The following is a 20,721-nucleotide window of genomic DNA, read 5'->3' as shown; positions in this document are numbered from 1 at the left end:
CCATACCTGCTTTACGCAGTGATTTGCCTGTTCTCCCTCCCAGTGCATCAAATACAGCTTGGTCATTTGCCCTACTCTTCTAACTTTAACCCTGTAGTTACCCCTTCAGCGCAACTTGTTAGCTAGTTAGCTAGCTAGCTCGAGCAAAGCAATACAAAGAGCAATAAAAGTTTGAGTCAGGAGGCGGTTGGGGGGGCCATGCACAGGACTTCAGTGTCAATGGGGATTTGTTTTAGAGTTATGTTGTGTAAGTAAGTTGACTCATGTAAATGATAGAACGTAAGTGACTTCATTGATGTGACTGAACGTTACTTTAACACAAAGCAGGACATTATTCTACCTACCTTATTTATACCTAACCAAAAGCCCTTTTTTGCCTTCACCTAACCAAACTGTGAGCATTTGACAGCGTTAATAACAGTCCAAATGATCCAATCTAATCCGACTTTGCAGGTAGTTTTTTGGGTGTGGAGCCCTTCATACGCAAAACTGATGCCAGAGGGGTCGGTAGAGCATCGGAGTTTGAAGCGTAAGGCTGCTGACCAAGCTGCTGTATTTGACGAGCTGGGAGTAATCTAATGGATGGTCATCATTCAAAACTTGCTGGCAACTGCTACTAGATGTAGCGCTGGTTGTGTTAGCAGGAAGGAGGCGGAATAAGGTGACGTTTTACATATCCAGATACAGATCACATCTTAATGCCAGGTGTAAATGGGGTCATCATGTAATGTCACCAAATAACAGGTGTGAATGATCAACAGACAACCCATACGCAGCTCCCAAAGGACCTCCCTGCGCCTTTGTTTCTAATAGAAAGCAAAAGTCTCCTGACAGCTCTGTGTGGTGTTCATGCGTTTAGCATTCAGGCTCAGCATGCAGAGCGCTGATGGTTCTTAAGATTTCAACACGAAATCGTTCCAGCAACAGATCGCAGGGCTTCATACTGGTTTGGAAAACTGTTTTAAACAGTTGCATAGCAACAGTGAGTTGGTTTTAGAACCAACAGATGGATAATAAACAACCAAGAAGCAGTTATCCAAGAAAAAATCCAGCACAAACTGTTGCACATGAAGCTGCACAGATGTTGAATACCAAACACCAACAGGAGTCAAACTTCCCTCATTTAGTCTGACACAAACAGTAAATCCTTCTACTCCTTCACTGGTTCCCCCCTGTTCGCTCTTCAGCCCACTTCCCCTTACTTTCTACTCTTCCTTATCTTGTCCCCCTGCTTCCTCCTCTTTCTTCCTCTTCTTTATTTTCATCATCCCCTCTGTCGCCCTCCACACATCTTAATCCAAAGGCTTTTCAGGGAGGAGGGAACTAATCCATTGCACATGTTCTTAAAATAAAAGATGGAAGGACAACTAAAGTGGAGATGAAAGCGTAGACTGCTCTCATCAGCAGAGAGGGGACATCTGAGGGAGCTGGAGTACAGGCTCTCACACTGTCAAAAACTCTATTTTTAATGTGGTTACTGACTACAAAATAGAAATCGGTCAAGTCAGAGGAAGACCGTGAGGCACAGATAAAGATGCGATGTTGAATCTGAGCGGTTGAGATGTAAAAAAAGATATTTATAGAACATCAGGAGTGCAGAGGGTCAACCATGTCCTAGGGGAGCGGGTGAGTTCACAGTGAGCGTTCGGTCCGTAAATAAGTAAAGAGGTCTTATCAATATGAAAACAAGTCGGTAAGCTTGAAACCAGCTTGTAATTCTTCCTGCGGTTCATGTGTGGAGTTCTTGCTTTGATGTCTAGATCACAACATGTTCAGGTGCAGATTCAACCCACAAAAAAAATTATAAATGAACACACCTGGTCACATTTTTACACATTTGTTGGGTAGTCAAGTAAAGACGGCCAGTATTCTGATCTGATCTTTTGCTGAAATTTAGCAATTCAAGTAAAACAAGTTCACCCCGGCACTATTTTGGAGGGGCATCCTCGTTGCATCTTGGGTTTAGCCCCGCCCAAGACGATTGTGATCGGTAGAGCCGTAAATTGAGCGTCACTGACCAAGCTGCCATAGCTGCCAAGTCGGTAGTGAGAATGTGTTGGAATACGATGTAGCCCTGCAATGAATTTTAGCAAGAAATAAAACTGCCCTCATATAAAAGCTATAAATGCAAACAAACACTTGAGACGCACACATGCATGACTCCTGGACAGTGCAAGGTTGCTGCACACAGGAAGCACAATATTTGCCAGCAGACATTAAGTTCTTGGAAGCAATTAGAGCTAATGGCCGTGTTAATCAGAGTAATCACAGCCCCCGCTCACCTCAGTTATTCCAAATTTATTTTTGTTTAACCTTTCCATCTATCTTCCTTTCCACCTGTGCTCTCACCATAATGGAAACGTATGATTACGAGACCTGATCGTTAGAATCGCGTGAAAAGGTTAATGATGGACAGAGTCATTGCGTTGCTTCTTAGTAACATGAGTTATTATTAGAGTGTTGACTGTTTTCAGGGTACATACAGGACGATAACAAAGTATAAGGAACCATATCATGCAGAGATTTTTCTCACAATGTTTTTGTATGTATAATTTCATTCTGATACAGTTTATTCACCTCTGGTGCACCCAGCCTGCTCATCAAATTTGTTATTACTGTCAGTTTCATAGTGTAACGTTCATCATTAGCTGGGCATTTTTGGATAAAACTCAGAGCTGTAGAGACAGCTCCTGTAAACCTGCTGTCTCTGTACTGAGACAGAAACTTTCTCCCAGACTCTATCAGCATAATAAATGTCTCTAGAGATATTTCTGCTGACTGTTCTGCTGTGTTCATGTGTTTGTGTATTAATACTGATCGAGCATGCCTGCTTCACCTCAATAAGAGTTTGGAGTTGACTTTTTTATTTTAGCTCATCAAGATCTCTTTACAGATGGGAAGTGGCCTCTTCTGTCTTCGCTGTGCTGCTGAAACTTTAAGGGTGAGTGTCAATGTTTAAAGTTTTATTTGAATCCTAACCAATAGTTTCAAACATCTGACTGACTTTTAGTTATTGAAGGTTGTTTGTTTTTTTTAAACCTCAGTTTATTGGTTTGCTCCAGGAAAGAAGTTCGGTAATAACTGATTACTTACTTGACGTTATACATATTTTTAAAGCTTTTACTAACACACAACAACACAATGTTATGTATTCAGGTATTATTTTAGGTACAAACTACTGTCAGCATTAAAAGGGTACTCCGCCAATAGCTGTCATGAGGGACAGTTTTTTATTTTGTTTCAAAGTATCGAAATCGATGCAGCAGAACCAGATATATTATTTTCATGTTCCATGCGTTCTATTTTCTTGTCAGACCCGGTGTCACTTCAGGTCCAAAACTCCAGGAAGTGTGTAAGGCTTTCATGTAGTCTTGACACAGTGGCCAAACTGTGATTACAACATCACGTGATGCACACCATCACAAAAATTAGGGCTAATTTGGAAATTAGCTGCTCGTCTGGCGGAAGTTTGTAGTGCGACACTGTATGGGTCCAATAATACAGATGCTTGAAAATCCAGATAATGGTATACCCGTGACTCCGGCAACTCCACAGCCCCAGACTTTTCAAAGTGTTCAAACGTGGAAGTCTTCAGCCCTGACCATTGCTGATTCAAGTGACATCACTTAAGGCAATTTGTCAGATTTCACAGCTGGAGCCACAAAAGGCTTCATACATTTTTTCATATCTGAAGTTGTACTCCTCAATACAGTCTTTGATGTGTAAAATCGATCGAGTTCCCTTTAAGCCTTTTTTTTGTTGCTTCAGCAGCACCTGGGAACATCTCCATTTACATCTGACATTAAAATCACAAATGTTAATAGAGCTGAGAACTGGCATATTGCTGCAATCACACACGAATGCTTCTTGTTTTTTTTCTGTGTTTGAATGTGTTATGAGAACGTATCTAGACACAATATCATTGCTTACCATCGGCCTTGGCATTTTAATATCGTTTCAAGAAACAGTGAAGTAGAGGGGGTGGTGGCTTTTGACTGAAATCTAATCTTTTCAAATGTGTCATGTTTATCTCTGTTCTCTTTCAGTTTTCTCCCTAAAAAAACTTTCTGTTGTAACTATTTTACTTCCTCTTTATCTTTTACTTTTAATACCAAACTAGGGCAACAGAAGCAGTCCTGAAGTTTGCCCCACTGCTTAAATCCTAATGTAAATTTTGAGCTTGAAAAGGGAGAGAATAGATGACCTGAAAGATGTTGGAAGCCCCAGTGTAGAGCTCTACATAGTATTAGGTTGACAGGATGACGGGAATGGATGTGGGGCAGAGTGGTGAAGCTGATGCAGTAAAGAAGGGATTGATGAAGGCTGCCATGAGGAGAGGGGGTGATAGCGGCACAGAGCTGCACTGTACTACAGTAGGAGCTGCTGGCCGTGACAGATTGTGGTTCCGGCCGGCTGCTGGGAGGATGCCGGCAGGTTTGGGCCAGACGCAGCCAGTGGCCTTGTTTGAGCCAAGTCAGTGACAAGCCTGCTGGGTAATGATATAATAAGTTGTATTTAATGCTCATGAGTACGTGCATATGTACATTATGTACTCCTTCAGATGACCTTGACTGAGCCTTAGTGGAGACAACATCCGAACACAATGAGATGTACAGAGGCTGAAAAGATGACACAATGTCTCGAGTACTTGATTGTGACATCGCTCTAGTCTGAGTCCAGACTTCATTGTCAGATCACTGAGCTGCAAAGCTCATTGAAAACCCAAGCAGCAGGTTGAATTGATTTCCTAAAGCCTCAGTATAATCTCTCCCTCTCTATCTGAGCTTCTCTCCCTCTTTCCTTTTCCTCTTCTTGGACCTGACTCCACTCTTCCTCCGTTCTCCTACTCTGAGTATAAACTGTAAATCTCTCCTCCACTCTCCCTATCCATCACTTTGGCCTGCTTCGGCAATTGATTAGTGTCTGTCCGCCCTAATCTTCCTCACATGGCAGACAAATGGCTTTTGCAGACCTGCCAACCTTGAAAAGTCATGGAGTACCACCTTGTTTCGAAGAAATGTTCAGCTCATGTACCTGTGTGCGGGCAAAAACCAAATCTCTCATTGGTTCTTTTTCAGAGTAAATTGTAGCTTTTTGAATGAATGTGTCTTTTGGATAAAAAATAATAAATTCAGAAAAGGAGATGTTCATAAAATAAAAAAATAATCCTGACAGTCATGTCGGTCTTGTCCGTCCGTCCCACATCCCTAAAGTATTGGCTTTAGTGCACTGATGTCAGGTTGGATGGTAAAATATCCTGCCTCCATTACATATCTCTGTCATGTCAAGTGTTTGGTGGAGGGTTGGAGGGATTAAATTAAGTTCAAGAGTGTTGCTGTCAATTTGCAAATCCTTGCTAGTCACTTGAAATGACATTACACATTTGTTAATCATCCCCCTTTCAAATACTTTTGGTGTGAGTGGCTGAAGGCGAGGGGATCAAATCTGGCACTATGATGGAACTCCACTTTTGGTTTTTGGCAGGTTACACACTTGATGGTGAATTGCTGCTTCAGTACTGAACAATTAGTCAAATTCACAAGGCATCACCAGATGTTTGTGTACTGTAGAGAGATGAAAAGCGTCACAAATGGACTAATCTTGGGAGCGGAAAAACAGGCTGAGGCAAAAATGAGCTCATACAAGTAATAGAGTTAGACATGTAAATCTGAGGACAAATCGGTTCCACTTCGGCCTTAAACATCATCAGCAAGTCATGAAGTAAATCATTTTTCAAATAAGCTAGGCTACTCAACAATGACATTTTTTATTTTCACCATGAGCAATGAACCCTAATGCTGCAGTAATGCAATAAATACCTCAATCATAAAACAAGTTGTTTCTCCTGTTTTTTTCTACCTCAAAATGATGGTACTGAATCAACACCTCTCTGACTCTGGCAGTGAAAATGATGTCTGATCTCTGCTGTTAATTTTTAATGAGTCAGCGTGAGGTGGCCACTGAGGGTGCAAAACCTGTTTGGTCATTATTGGTCTTTGCTGTAAGGCACATGCGTATGTGGCCATTGGCTGTATGGACACAAACAGAAGAGGAAACGCTGCCAACATCAAGAGGGAACTTAATTAACATTCACAATTAACATGAAGAACAAATGGACTACCAGGTGCTTTGACTCCACAATTCAATTATTGCTTCTTACCGGCAACAGGATCAGTGAAGGTCAAGGCCGTGCCTTAATTATGTAGCACTGTGTGCATTATAACAGCACTGAGGATTATTGAGAGACAAAGGGCTCGCTTTAAAAGGTTAACTATGCCGTCTGTGGTAGTGTTTAATAAGGACAGTAAAAGAGGAGACTGTAAAACGTCACCTGCCAAACATGAGGAAAATGTGGCACTGATAGAGATAATTACTGTGGAGTATACCGGGTCTCTCTGAGCTGACAGTACGGGACACAATAGCCCTAATGATACAATCATCGTGATACTCTGCCTCACAGACGCTCTCAGAGGCTAAGAAATAGCTGTTATTTACATAATAATAATATATTTTGCGTGTTTTTCACGAGCACAGTGTTGAGAGTGAGACTATTACATCTTGTACTGAATATTCACCATGGACTATAAGCCTGACTGCATGTTTGTGAACCAGTGTATCGTATAAATGAATGATTTAGCAGCATGCCTCTTGGAATAATAACACTGATGACATTCACACTTTGGGTTTGGTGCTAATTAGCAAATGTAAAATGCTAACAGGCTAAACTGAGCTGGTGAACATGGTAAACATTATATCTGGTAAACATCAGCATATTAATATTGTCATTGTGAGCATGTTAGCATGCTGACTTAAGCGTTAAACTCAAAGGACTGCTGTGTCTAAAGACAGCCTCACAAAGCTGTAGACTCTTATGTCTTAACGTTGTCTAATATATATAGACATGGAGCAGATCAGTGCTAATAAAACTCTGTTTTTAGGGGCTGGATGTCCTTTTAACGTCTCTGATACCTCTCACTGTCTCTGTGTTAAATCACCTAAATGCTGCTGCTAAAAATGTGCCTTTGATTGATGCCTATGTACTTGGCACTGATGTTAAATTGCATTTCAGTTTCTCTAGACTAGAAGGCACTCATTAAAAATAGCACCAGAATGTAATGCTGTTTAGCAGCCAATTTGGAAGTCCCACATAAAAGACTTTCCATCTCAAAATGTGAGATGTGTAGTGGCAAAAATCCAACACCTGAATCACCTGTTACTTGGGCCAAACACGTGACACTCAACCCACATGGATTTGTATCGGTTTCAGGCACCTTATTGGGAAAAAGACAAATGACAACAAAGCCTCTCAGCTCTGTTGGGAGAGGTTATTAGGTGAAATTAGAAAACTCAACACTGGTGAAAACAGACGCTGGTATGGTAGAATACAACTGGGCCCAATCCCAAAACACACCTCGCCCCTACCAATTAACCCTTTCCATTTTCCATGATCACACCTACAGGCAGGACAGATTTTTCTGTCGTTTCAATTTACTTTATAACAAGCATAAAACAAGTGCTACTAGTTTTCTGATTTCTCAGGAGATAACTAGCTTGCCAGCTAACATTACATTGCATTTTGATGTATTTCAATGTTGCATTCCCACCTTTGATGGCATATGATGCCTGAAATTTAACTGAAGTCCAGCAGCAAAGTTCCTGCACTTGGTAATACTCCTCTAATACCAGAGCAGACTGGCAGTGAAGGAGTACAGCTTGCTAATGTTAGCCTATAAAACACCACTACTGACAAGGTAATAGACCATATTCACACAGCAGCCATTCTCTTCTTACATCACACTCAGGAAGGGAGACTCAAAAGTAGTACCGCTGATGTCCCACTTTGCAAGTCCTATAAACACAGGGAATCTGACAAATTGTTATCATTTCACTACTTCCTGCTTGATCAACAACTGAAAAGATGATGAATAAGGTAAATCCAGAGGTACATTAAGATCATATTTCAAGGTAAAACAACATATATCATAATATCCCTTTGCCCTTCCGAGAACCACTAACGTCGTCATTTAACCCCTTTTTTGAGCAATGTTACTGTTTAATAGTGTTACATGATAAGATAGGACAGGCGTAATTGAATCCTAAAATATCAGTACATATCTTGGACACATTTATTGAAGCCAGGAAGTGAAACACACTAGATATAAAGCTAAGGAAGTGGTTGAATGCTAGCATTAGCTAATGGGTTATCAAATATGTTGGTTTTATCTTGAAATGTGGCCCAATGTGCCTCCAGATGTTAACTATCCTTCACCTTTTCAGTTGCTGATCAATTTCAACCACTACTCCATGTAGCGCTGTTCAGAGGGGCAAGGGGGCACTTGAAAACGAGGGGTAGGGGTAAAAATTGGTCATGAGATTGGGCCTTGGAGGCACAGAACAAAAGATTTGTGCGTCGGACTGAAGGTGAGACCAAGAACTGGATCTGGTTTTATAAGTTAATTATCAGAAGCAAAGGTAATCCATTCATGTCAGAGGATTTCATGGTTCAGTCTCAAAGAACAATGGCAAGAGATTAAACTGCAATCGCTCCGTCTTAATTTTCTGCATGCACACGTAGACACAGCCACACAGCTGAAATTTGACCAGCCGTTCTCAGGCTAGGAAATGACCTCTGGTAGATCAATAACATGGACTCATACCTTATTTCTAAAGCCCAATCAATTACCTGTGGAATGAGGAAAAAGGACACAGTACTCCACCTTCAGACGTCGGTGGAAACAGTGATTCATAATTCATTACCGTCTATCAAGTTAGTGATCACTTCAGACCACAGTAGAGTTGTAATGACTGGTCGCGGCTGCCTCTTGTACCGAACAATGTGCCAACAAGTAGCTACGAGTGAATTATGACTGGACTGGACGAGGCAGTAGTGCTAAAGATTTCCACAATTTAAAAATTCATGAAGGAATGGAAAAGCTATGAATGGAGCAGGAGGGGCATAAACACCGTGATCAATGCTTGCTCTTTGGTGGGCTAAATTTAGCCCCACATTACCCTCCGTCCCACATGTTGGGTTTATCTGAATCATTTATCAAAATGTGTGACAGGCCGGACATCGCGGCTGCAGTAAAAAGGGCTTTTCTGGCTGTTCAGGAGGCATGAAATCACCTGGTGAGCGTGGGGATAACGCAGATGAATAAACTCTGAGTGGGAATATTAATCTTAGAGAAACATCTGCCCTTAGAGATGGAGCTGCTGCTGACTCGTTCTCTCTTTCTGTCCCTTTCCTCACTGCTTCATCACACAACCCCCCCTCTATCCTCAGCTCCATTTGTTTTTGCCCCTTTGGTTGTTGTTTTTTTTTTTTTTTTTTGCCTTTGTTCCCATCTGATATGGTCTGCTAATGTGCTTTCATGTTTCAGTAAACACTTACTGGGTGTACACTATTCTTCAGCTCTGCTACCGAAGTGGGATGAAAATAAACCTAGGAGATCGTTTTGTTTTATTATGATAACAGTCATGCTGCCTGCTGCAGTTTGTACAGTCGTTACTTGGGGAAGGGAGTGGGGGAGGCACAGGGGAGGCACGAACCCCCTTCCAGTATATCAATGCAAACACAACTACGTAATATAATTAATAATTGAAATACTATGTTTATATGTTTGAAAAGTTTGCGACTCCCACCCTTTTCCTCTCAACCTTTTTTCTTTTTTTTCCAGTGACTCCCAAAACAACATATATCACTGTTCCCAATGAGGTTGCAGCTCACTAGAGACGCACTGGACCTGCATCGTTTGCAGTTTGGTTGGGTTTAGGCATGAAATAAACGTGGTGAGGTTTAGGAAAACATTGTGATTTGGCCTAAAATAACTACAGTACTTGTGGTACTTCTGTTTCAAACGCACCTACACTGCGCACATAACTTCAGTTACCTTATGTTACGTGTTACGTAAGTTACCTTATATTATATCTTCACTACGTTAGTAAAATTAAAATAACTCACCATTTTGCTTTCACACTGGACATGAACAGCAGTCTCCTGGTTTAAAGTCCTGTGTTTGTTTGGCCCAACTATCTGTCACCGATCTCCTCCCTATGCGGACTAGTTGCTCTCTATACTACTTCACCTGACCTCCTCTTGCTGCTGTAATAATTATTACGGCCTCTAGAGGTCGCAGCCTAACAAGAAACTTAAATATGGATCATAATACGCTGCTTTCACAGTCGACCTATATGATAGTTTTTCTGATGAGGACAGCCTGAATAAAAAATGGTCCTACCCATTGAGTACTGAGTACTAATGGCTGCTGAGTAGTCCTGGATCAGAACATGAACACGTTGACAGGCATCATAGCTCGTTGCAAGATGTTCTCTAGTGTTAGATAGCGGGTAGTTGATGTTTGCTCGCCCAAGTAACAGTAACCAGTGTCTGCAAGCAGTTTGAATACGAGTCGGTGAGAGAAGCTGGCAATGCAATGTAGGGTTGCTTAGCTGGCAGGGTGACAGTGCTCGTCAGTTACAGCACTGCTCTCGGTTCCCCTTCAGCAACTGCTCGAGAAACTTTTATGTAATTGCCCCCATCATGACATCAGATTTTTCGCTGAATTGATTTGATAGATATCTGCGATAATTAAAGTTGACACTCAGCTGTAGGAATTTCGACTTAGGCTATTTAGTTCACTCTCTTCATCAGCCTTGTCCATCCTGACTGTGATCCCCTGAAACAATTTCAGACGGTCATTGTTTATCATACAGCGGTGAGAAAACCCTGACAGTAAAACAGTCAGTGTTTGTTGATGAAACACCTTCACTAAGTGACTGATGCTTTTCTATCAGCAGAGTGTGTGTCCAGCCCAGCGGAAAGACGGCAAACACTAAATGAAACAGTCACTCTACACTCACTGGTGTTTAGATAGGATGGCACTCCTCCACCCTCCTCTGCTCTCCCTGCTTCCCTCTTTCACCTCGCTGGAGGCGACTGAGTGCTCCTAATCAGCAATCATTTTAAAGGTCATGAATGAAACGACTGTGGGAGAGGCTGCGGGCTGCGAGCTAACAGTTTGTCTCAGTCAACTACTGCACTGTGCTGGCACTTCTTCAGCTGCAGTTTAGCTAAATTGGCCCGAGACGCCCTTCACTGTTGATGCTTTTATTACAAATACAAGTGGGACGAGCATTTTGTCTGATGTCTGACATCAGACACGTACGTTAATGTTGGTGTTAATGCTGTCTGTCCAGCAGCTGTGTCCACTAATTGCAGCTTATAAAGTGCTATAAGGAATAAGGAATAGTCTGACATTTTGAGCAATAATCTAAGTGGCTTTCTCGCCAAGAGTTATATGAGACACTCTTACGTCTGTATGCTAAATATGAAGCTACGCCCATCAACAAATTCGGTTAGCTTAGCCTGCCACAGCAGCTGTTTACCACTGCTTCAAGTCTTTATGCTAAGATAAGCTAACCGCATCCTCGCTGCAGCTTCATATCTATGCAAGTTTCATACAGACCCGAGAGTGGTATCGATCATCTCATCTAACTCTTCAGCTGCAGTGAAGCTGCTTTGTTTGTTTGATCAAACTAAATACTTTAAACAGTTTATCAGACTTTGTTGACTCTCCTCTGAACTTGTATAATCAAAATGCCTCGGTAACTGTGTGCAGACTGGTCTCAGAGCCAGTCTGTGTGTGGAGAGATGCTGGGACAGATGGCTCAAGCCAGATTTACTCAGGCTTCCTACTGTCTGCAACCACAACGATGTCTCCTTCAGTACAGATACAACCGTGTCCATCTGATCCCTACAACCACACAGCATCTGCTAAGGCATTCTGGTCCGTGTGTCACTGTGTGTGCGTCTCTATGAAGTGTGTCGTCGCATCCAGTTTGTGTTGCTTGTGCGTGAGAGTATAGAGTACAATATGTGAAGAATGCCAGTATTTATGCATACAAGAGCATATGTTCCTTCACTCCGCTTGATAACATACAGTAAACTTTACCACAGTGACGTTAAAATCACTGTAATCACTCACCGAACTTAATGGACTTACGAAACAATAAAACAACAAGCGATAAAACCGAACACAGCACCCAATTCACCCCACACAAGCATTTGTAAGAAAACTCCACTGGCAGTCCATCAGCCACCAGTGTGGAAAAGACCCTCACTACCTCTAATGACCCTCAGTCCTGCTTCTCATTATTCCTGCTCTTCCATGTGGCAAGCCCGGCCTGCCCTGCAGCTCAGCAGACAGTCTTCCTTATGCTAATGTTCTGTGACATGGGTCCCACCATATCTGACACTGCAACACTACTACAGATAACTTATCATGATCTTATCATCAAATTGTAGCAGGAATAACTAAAATGGGAGCAAGTTGGGAGTGTTCTGGTTAAGCCGTGTCAGCAGCGTGGCTCTGGGAATGCTTAGTCTGTCCACCACGTTTGTCTAGACTGAAATATCTCAACAACCAGTGAACTGATTGCCATGAAATTCTGTGCAGATATTATTGTTACCCAGCCACAGCTGCAATGGCTGCAAAGTAATCCTATGAGGCAACTGCGACTGTCAAAGTTACGTCCACTAAAAGTGCTTGTTTTTGCCACTGACAGGCTGAGGTTGTTGCTTGTCTGACGACAATACAGAAATGATTCTGACGATAGGAGTTGTTGTTAAGTAACAAGATCCTTTTTGTAACCAGAAACAGTCTCGCTCATGGAAAAGTCTCGCTTTGAAATCTCACAGGAGGTGAGTTGTTGCAGGAAGACGATGGTGGAAACATTAGTCAGAGTCGGAGAGAGGCGTTTGGAGTTTACCTCGAGGAACTGCTGGCCAGAATTTATTTCCAAAGTCATGGCTGAATATTTAACTAATTTTGACAATCTAGATGAGGCAACAACTGTATCAACTCATCTCGTGAGATTTCAGTTGCTCCAGTTGGAGTTGCCTGAAAGGATTATATTGCAGCCATTGTAGCTGTGTTGCAGCTGCCAGCTGAGGCGATCTACTGGACTTATTCCAAAATGTTGGGTAAGTATGAATCATTTACACACCAAAATATGTAAACATAGGTTTAAAAATATCAGAATTCTCCTTTCAACCTGCAGTGCAAAACTTCTTCTCCTCCTTCTGGCAGTGAAAGCAATTACAGAAACACTCTCACATGCTTACAGTATGATGCCATAGGCTCCACTCTGCCATACTCTGAGCCCCACCTTGTTCACTGCAGCATAGATACACTCCAAAGCTGCGTTTTTGACTTCATCAACCCACTATTTGGTCCAACGAATAGATGTTGCCTGGCTTCAATCTCTACCATCACAGTGATCTCCTCTTCCAAAAACTATCTCGGCTATTCCTGACTGAACTCTCCTTTGTGCTGGCATTGTATAAGGGGAAGTAACAAGGCACGTGTGTCAGTTTTAGTTTCTTTGAGATTTATAGATCACAGGTGCGCAAGTTGCAAAAGGGAGTCTTAGAACCTGCTTAAGCAAGGGTTTGTTATGCTCAGCATCCTTTATAAATCATATTTAACATTTACATAAGGCCTCTGGTGATCGTTATGTAGACCATCTAAACATTATTTGTGGGAAAAGGTTGCCAGCTCTTGATTTTTTGCCCCGCAAGACACTGTATCAAAAACTTTTCTACAGACAAATCACGCTCAGTGCATCTGATCTGCTGCCCCAGTTTCCAAACAGTTTCCTTGACCCTTATGGCAAAGTGAGAGGTGTGATGTTGGCACAACACATAACTGAGCCTTTCTCACCTCCCACCATCGGCTTGAAAAGTCAAAGTAACTCCTTTGTACTTCCGCTGAAAATCAATGTTTTTTCTCCTTTACAGACATTTCACAGTAGAGGGTAGACATGAGTGCAGAAATACAGTCTGTACAACCAAGAGTCAAAAGAAAACTGCCTGCAGGAGAGCGCTGACGTTTGGCCCTCCAACCCAGCTGCACTGCTAAAGAACCTAATACATCTATTAGATCTACCTGTTTCATTAAATCTGACAGAGAGAAGGATGTAGACCTGAAAGGAAGTGAAACAAGATTGGAGATGGAGGAAGGACACAGAAAGCTGAAAGCAGAGCCGGATAAAGCCGGAGCTCAGCAAGGGCAGCGTGGTCGGAGGGCGCAGGCCCATTAGCATTGTTCTGCTTAATGGCGAGCTCATTCATGCAAAGAGAGACACAGAGAGAGGCTAAGGAAGAGAGGAAAAAGAGACAGTGAGGAAATAATTGCTGATTTACACCTGCTGTTTGAAGCCCCATCTTCCCTCTGATTAGTCTACTTCAGACATAGCCCCCTGTGCACTGATTACACGCTTACAGCTCCAGACACCTGCACATCGAGCAACAACTACAGCCCTGCTTACCATACGTGCATGAAGAGCTCTTGATTTGAGACAGATTCGTGTTTTTGACAAAAAAGCAGGGACACTGCCTCATAGCTGGCAGCCATTTCCCACCAGCAATTTTTGACAGCGCCTAGACCAGCAAGCTGGGGTGTCACACCATATGGGATCACTGCTGAGTACAACTGTACGTCTGTTGAGCTTGAAGCTAGACTGTGTGGATATGCTCAACGACTGTGTGCCAAATGCTTGACTCAGGATTTCAGTGCTGCATGTACAAGAGTGCTGACTCCAGTCTAGCTGCTGGTGTTATATCAGATACCTCTCGTGTTTGTTTTGTTTAATAGACCGTTTAGGGTTTCACTGGTTAGACTTTAACAGGCTATAGATGGCAGGCAAAGGTCAATGTGCAGTCAGTCAGCAAATGCAACATAATGGTTTAAAGGGACAGTTCACCCCAAAATCAAAAATACATATTTTTCTTCCTATAGTGCTAGAGATGATATGAGTCTGCCTTCTCTCTGATATGATGGACACTCAATAGCAATGTCTCAAAGATATCATGACCTGGTTACTCAAGATAATCCACAGACCTTGTTGTGAACGGTTTCATGTAGGAAGTATTTTTGGGTTGAGCTGTGATGTTAGTTAGCTTAGTTGGTTCTCATCTGTGAATATATGGTTGCTTCCTTCTGCAAGATGATGCTTAAAGACTAGGACACTTCAGTGGAGGCTGGGGGATGGGTACGAGAGTATGTCAGACGTTACTCATAAGAAATTAGATTAAATGCAATTGTCTATGTCTATAATCTGCTGCATCTGAATTTATTGTGTGGTTTTAGCCATGCTAGCAGTGCGGCTACAGCACATGGAGTTGTGCAGGTAAAACCGAAGAACACCAGACCTGAAGCGTAAAAATACGCCCGTCTAGACAGCTGGATTGATTAAATTGGAAGCGCATCTGTTCCAACAGACGTGTGAGACGGACAACTGGAAATTGTGAATTCATTCTTGTTATCATTATTTCAAGATGAAGCAAAATGACAAAAGGTAATCTAACGTAAAGTTTTACCTCTACCAGAACTGTGAGGTATTAAGTGTACCTGATCTGAAAAATAAAATAAATCTGAAAAATGTTCAGGGCCAGTCAAGCATATACTTTCTATTATAAAAAACAGCATTCACGATGTGGTGCAGTTAGGAGTTTGACATCCTAGATTTCCGCCTGTGCCGTGATTCATGAAGATGGATTGTCTTTAGTTACTGCAGATAAACAACCACTGCTTACAGCCATAATACTGCCCCATGCTTGTCCACACACACAAAGACCAGCGATGACAAATGAACCCAATTGATGCACCTGTGCACACGTACACATCTGAGTTGTTCTTGTCCCAAAGTACATTTTGACCTACAATTATCTTCTGCCCTACTTGAGTCCATCCCAGGTGAGTCAGCCAAAATAACCACAGTGCATCTGAAGCAGGTGTGTCTGATGCCCTGCACCATTTATCACCATTGTCCTTCAAAGTGTTCCCCTGCAGTTTGATCTGCAAGATGCTTCCCATTCGTGATGATGTTTGTTCATGTAGGAGGTCGAGGTTTTGAATATTCCCTCAATATTACCTTTGTTCTCAATTTCCGTTCATATCTTGTTATTTTCATAGATGTATTAAAGTCATGGCATTCAGGTGGAAGCAGTCTAACCAGTGGTCATTGAAAAGGTTTAAATTGCCCTGGCTTTCACATATTTTTCTGGCTTTTCCGCTCTGACTGCTGGCCAACATGAGTAACACAAAAAGCTGAAAAAAAAAGAACATTACAGTTTCCCCAGGAAGTGAAAACAAATCACCTCCAGCAGCAGCATGGCCCAAAGCACATTATCTCAACCTCAGCTGCTGCCAATGTAAAGTTCCCATCAACAAAACATCCGTTCCTGCTCCTCCACCTTCCCTTTAATATTACATAAAATCAAACAATGCTCCCACTCTCTTCACCATCTGTCTCATTTGTTTTCTGTCCGACCCCGGGGTTGTGGCACCTGTTATCTGGGCCTCGCTGCAGAGACGTCGGTGCTGTTGCTGCTGATGAGGTGTCTCTCAGAGGCCTGTGCTCTCCCAGCAGCCTGCCATCCATTAGTGCTTTATGACCAGATCGCTGCCTCAGCAGTCCCAGTGCATGCACAAGTGTTTGCCTTTTCATTTTCCTCCCTTTCCCTGAATCCCCTGAGGGACACCGGCTGATGATATATTGAGGCAATTAAGTGTTGTAATCACCCCCAGACCGGAGACAGATGTTAATGGGGTGGAGCAACAGAGTGCGCCCCCATGTGGTGGGGAGGGAAAATGCTCTAGTGATGCCAGGGATGGCTATTTTATCATGACGTGTTAACACTTGTTACATTAACAAAACAAAAAGGCAGCATTAACACAACTTATTGAATTTCATTTCATTCATTCAACATTCAACATTCAATGGGAATGTGAAAGGAAGTATCAGAATGACATTATATAGTTGGGTTTTGGGGTAAGGTTTTTCATTGGTTTTATGTATAAAAGTGCTGGCTAGTACTGTATGTGGGCATATAACTGCATTGTATAAAATATAAACATTTTGCAGTTGAACATGCAGTTTGCAAAAGCCTTGTAGTTATTTGATAGCAGTGGCAGAGTCAGGATGTTTGAGGGGCAGGGGTAGAAAAAAATAAAAAGGGCGCCAGCTCAGAGAAAGGGCACACGAAGGGCACTTTATCATGTTTGATCTACCATAGCAGCATCCAAAAAGGATATTCCTTTTATTGATCTAACGTCTGCATGGTGTAGCTGTAGATTTAGCTTCATGATTCAGGACTCTACCCGTTTCTTTGAGCTTCTTTGGAAATAATTCACGTGGAGCCTTTCGCACTTTGATCACATCTCTGCCTGCTACTACAGAGGGATGGGAAGCTGGTGAAGATGTGGCCTCAGACAGCAGTAACAAAATACATTACGTTAGTGTTGAAAATGTTATGGATGTGGTTGTGTTGTGGTTGTGTTCCCACATGATTTATTATCTAAAAAGATCATCTGCCACTGTAGCAGATGTTGTTCTGTGAGCATGTTTCAGCTGGAGTGATAATACAGTGTTGATATAAGTATAAATGCACCAACATAAACATCTACAACATGACGATAACAAGAGAAAGTGTAGTTCTTACAGTTCAGTGAAGGTCCGCAGCACTGCGAACAGTGATGACAACATCTTCAGTCCCTCTGTGTTCCTCTGCTAAGTAGTTAGTCCAGTATGTTTTTTTTCCTTTTACCTGAAATACAAAAAGATATAGCTAAATGGATAAAAGAGTTGATACAACACATACACATACACACTGTATCAGTGTCAGGAGCGAGGACCAGATGGCTGCTGTTCTTTGAAGTCGTCTCTGTCCAGCAGTTTTCCTCCGCATCATCTGGCAGGTGGAAGTAAGCAATTTAAAGCACAGCAGTATGTCTTAACCTCTCCGACACACGTAAGTGAGCATGTATATGCACCCACACACACACAGAGACAAGAAAGTGAGGCATGAACGGACACACACAGCTATTTAGAAGGAGAGCACAGATACAGTGTTTATACTGTATAAGGTGATAGACAGAGATCCTGCTTCATCCTGCAGCAGTGAGTCGTTTTGCAATTTAAGCTCACACTATGATTCACACAAGAAAGACGGACTAAACTTGGATACTGAATATTTTTCATGGCCAAGGTGCACGAGGCAGCTGTAAAACTAAGTTGGCACAAAACAGAAAAGACTGGCAAATGTTTGACTCAATATTGTGAATTTGTAGCTTCTTGCTGTCTGAAAGCCAAACAAGTTTTGCATATCAGGGTTTCCATCTGGAACATTTAGCCCCTTTACACAGACTGATGCGAGACACTGGGTTTAGTTGCATTGGTACAATTTCCACATCAAAACAATCATACAGTATATTGTGTAAGTTTGTTGTTTGTTTTCTCTGATGCTCTAAATAAGCCTCCACATTATAGTTGATCTAATATGGAATAATACAAATTTTCCCATTTATCAGCCTCACACAACAATACAGTCATCCCACACTGTGCGCACTAGTGTTTACCAAGCCCTTAACTCTTACTGTGGATTTTCCTGCATAAACTGTGATGGACATGCTTTTAGATTAAGTGATAATAAAACAACAGTTTTGATAGTTTTATTCAGTAACTGTCCAAAACAGCCCAGTCGCCAGAATAAACTGTTGGCTGTTTTGCAAACTACTGATATGTTCACATCTGTGCGACTCATAGACTGCATACCCTACTGACATTTCTACAAAACGTGTCATATCATATTCACATTACATGTTTATGACCTGACTGTCATATCGGGAGGTGCAGGGGATGGTGGTGGAGTTACAGAGGGGAAGGCTGCCAAGCCAGTGACTGCAGCATCACACCACTGGGAGACCTTGGGACAATTTTCTGCCATGTTTGACAGGAAGTTTGGACATTTCTAGTCATCTTATTTGCAACCAAAACAGGTACTTTTTAGCCATAAAATGATGTTTTTACTAACCCTAACCAAGTTTGGGTTTTTTTGTGCCTAGACCCAACCAGACCATAAGCACAGCATTATCAAAATCAGCATTATATAAAAAAAAGTCAACATATTCATGGTTTGCAGAAACGTACATTGCCAGGAGTCAGTGGGGCGACTAGGTTGGTTCAAAACTGTGTTTTTTTGCCATAACGTCATCAATTTATCCTATTTGACATTTGTATGTCAAATTTTATTGTATATATTGTCATGGCCAAAAATGTGTTTTGTGAGGTCACAGTCACCTTGACCTCTGACCTTTGGTGACCAAACTCTAATCAGTTCATCCTTGAGTCAAAGTGGACATTGGTACCAAATTTAAAGTAAGTCCCTCAATGTATTTCTGAGATATTGCGTTCACGAGAATGGGATGAACGGACAGACGGACTGTCGCCGGCATGGAGGCATTATGACTAATAGTAATATCAAGTAATTTGTAAAAACTAATGAAATACCTTACAAATGCTGCTGTCATATAGAAGCAAACCCAGGCCAAAACCACAGTCAGATGCCTGTGTTATTTAAACACCACTAAAGTTATATCTTGTGGTTTATGTTGCAAAACTACAGCAGACTGTGGACGAACAGGTACAGAAACATCTGTGTTTCAGTTTATCAGTGTAGGAGTCACACAGCACAGTTGTCACAGTGCTATGATGAGGTCATGGAAAATTGTAATGAGGTTGCCGCACACATTAATGAAGTTATTGGGCATTTTAATGAGGTCAGAGCACACAATGATGAAGTCATTAGAGGAGTGTTGATGCTTAAGTTAATCTCACACACACACGCACGCACACATACATTAATTTGCTTCCTGTAACACAATAAGGCCACATCCTCTCGATGATTGCTGAAGATGGATGCAAACTTGATTAATCCTCATTAATGCATTTTATGCAACAGCACACCGTATTTGAATAACACAGGCTGAGAGTTGAACTGAGTCAGTTTGGGAAATCAGCAGGTGGAGAACTCAGATTGGGTATTTATAAGTGCGACGTAAGGAGAAGTTAAGATAAGCAGTCGGCAGCCTCTTCTGCTGCTACTTACAGCTGTCTTTGCCATGGGAGCCCACTGTTTGTTTACTTTTTCCCACTATTGGATAACTGTGGTTACCTTTAAACATGATCATGGTTGTTCTTTGACCTGTTAGTATTGTTATATATAAAACTTAGCCTTATAAAAGTAGTAATGTCAACCCAAGTTGTTTTTCTAGCTTTAACAAAGTATTGTCATTCTGGAGGGCAGACGCATAAAAGAAACAAAAAAATATTCAATTAATTCGGAGGGCTCGATGCATACAATGCATATTCATTCAGGTTGTCTTAACTCCCGTCATCTCACTGTCATCTTTCCACTTCACTGGACTGAAAAGTGAAAAACACGCTCTAAAGAAGAGGAAAAAATTAAAAGTTACCCCTCGGTATTCTGACACTACTCTCAAATTCATGAATTTGATTACCAACCATGCAAAACAAGCAACTGCCTAAGGAGACTCCTGAGGCCCTGAAAGCTCCAGGCTTAGTTTGAGCTTCTAGGGCCACTAGATTGTGCTCATTGCAGTGATAATAATTAAGTTTGGTAGTAGCAGTGGTTGTAAATATGCACCAGTAAAAAACAATATCAACTGACTTGATGAGGTCCTGACTTGAACAAGATTGCCGTGTCAAAATCTAGTTTTTAGGACCATTAGTCTGTCTTGTGCTTACAGTACATGTTTCATCCTCACAGCAATTCAGGTAATATTTCATCAGCGAAGAACTGTGTGTTCAATTTGCACAGGGAATGGGAAGAACAGGAGATTAATAGAGGCCCAGAAGCTC

General features: G+C 41.9%; 1 protein-coding gene across 1 annotated transcript in view; it reads right to left on the bottom strand.

Moving 5' to 3' along the window:
* sphkap (SPHK1 interactor, AKAP domain containing) overlaps window positions 1–17,561 on the bottom strand; it is a 58,915-nt gene extending 41,354 nt beyond the window's left edge. The window contains exon 1 of the mRNA XM_073490266.1: window positions 17,504–17,561. Within this exon, the coding sequence (XP_073346367.1) occupies window positions 17,504–17,547 (44 nt within the window). The 5' untranslated portion in view covers window positions 17,548–17,561. The remainder of the gene's footprint in view (window positions 1–17,503) is intronic.
* Window positions 17,562–20,721: the final 3,160 nt, after the last annotated feature.

The sequence above is a fragment of the Pagrus major genome, chromosome 2 (assembly GCF_040436345.1).
Source record: "Pagrus major chromosome 2, Pma_NU_1.0".
Classification (NCBI taxonomy): Eukaryota; Metazoa; Chordata; class Actinopteri; order Spariformes; family Sparidae; genus Pagrus; species Pagrus major.
This window is presented reverse-complemented; position numbering and strand designations above follow the sequence as displayed.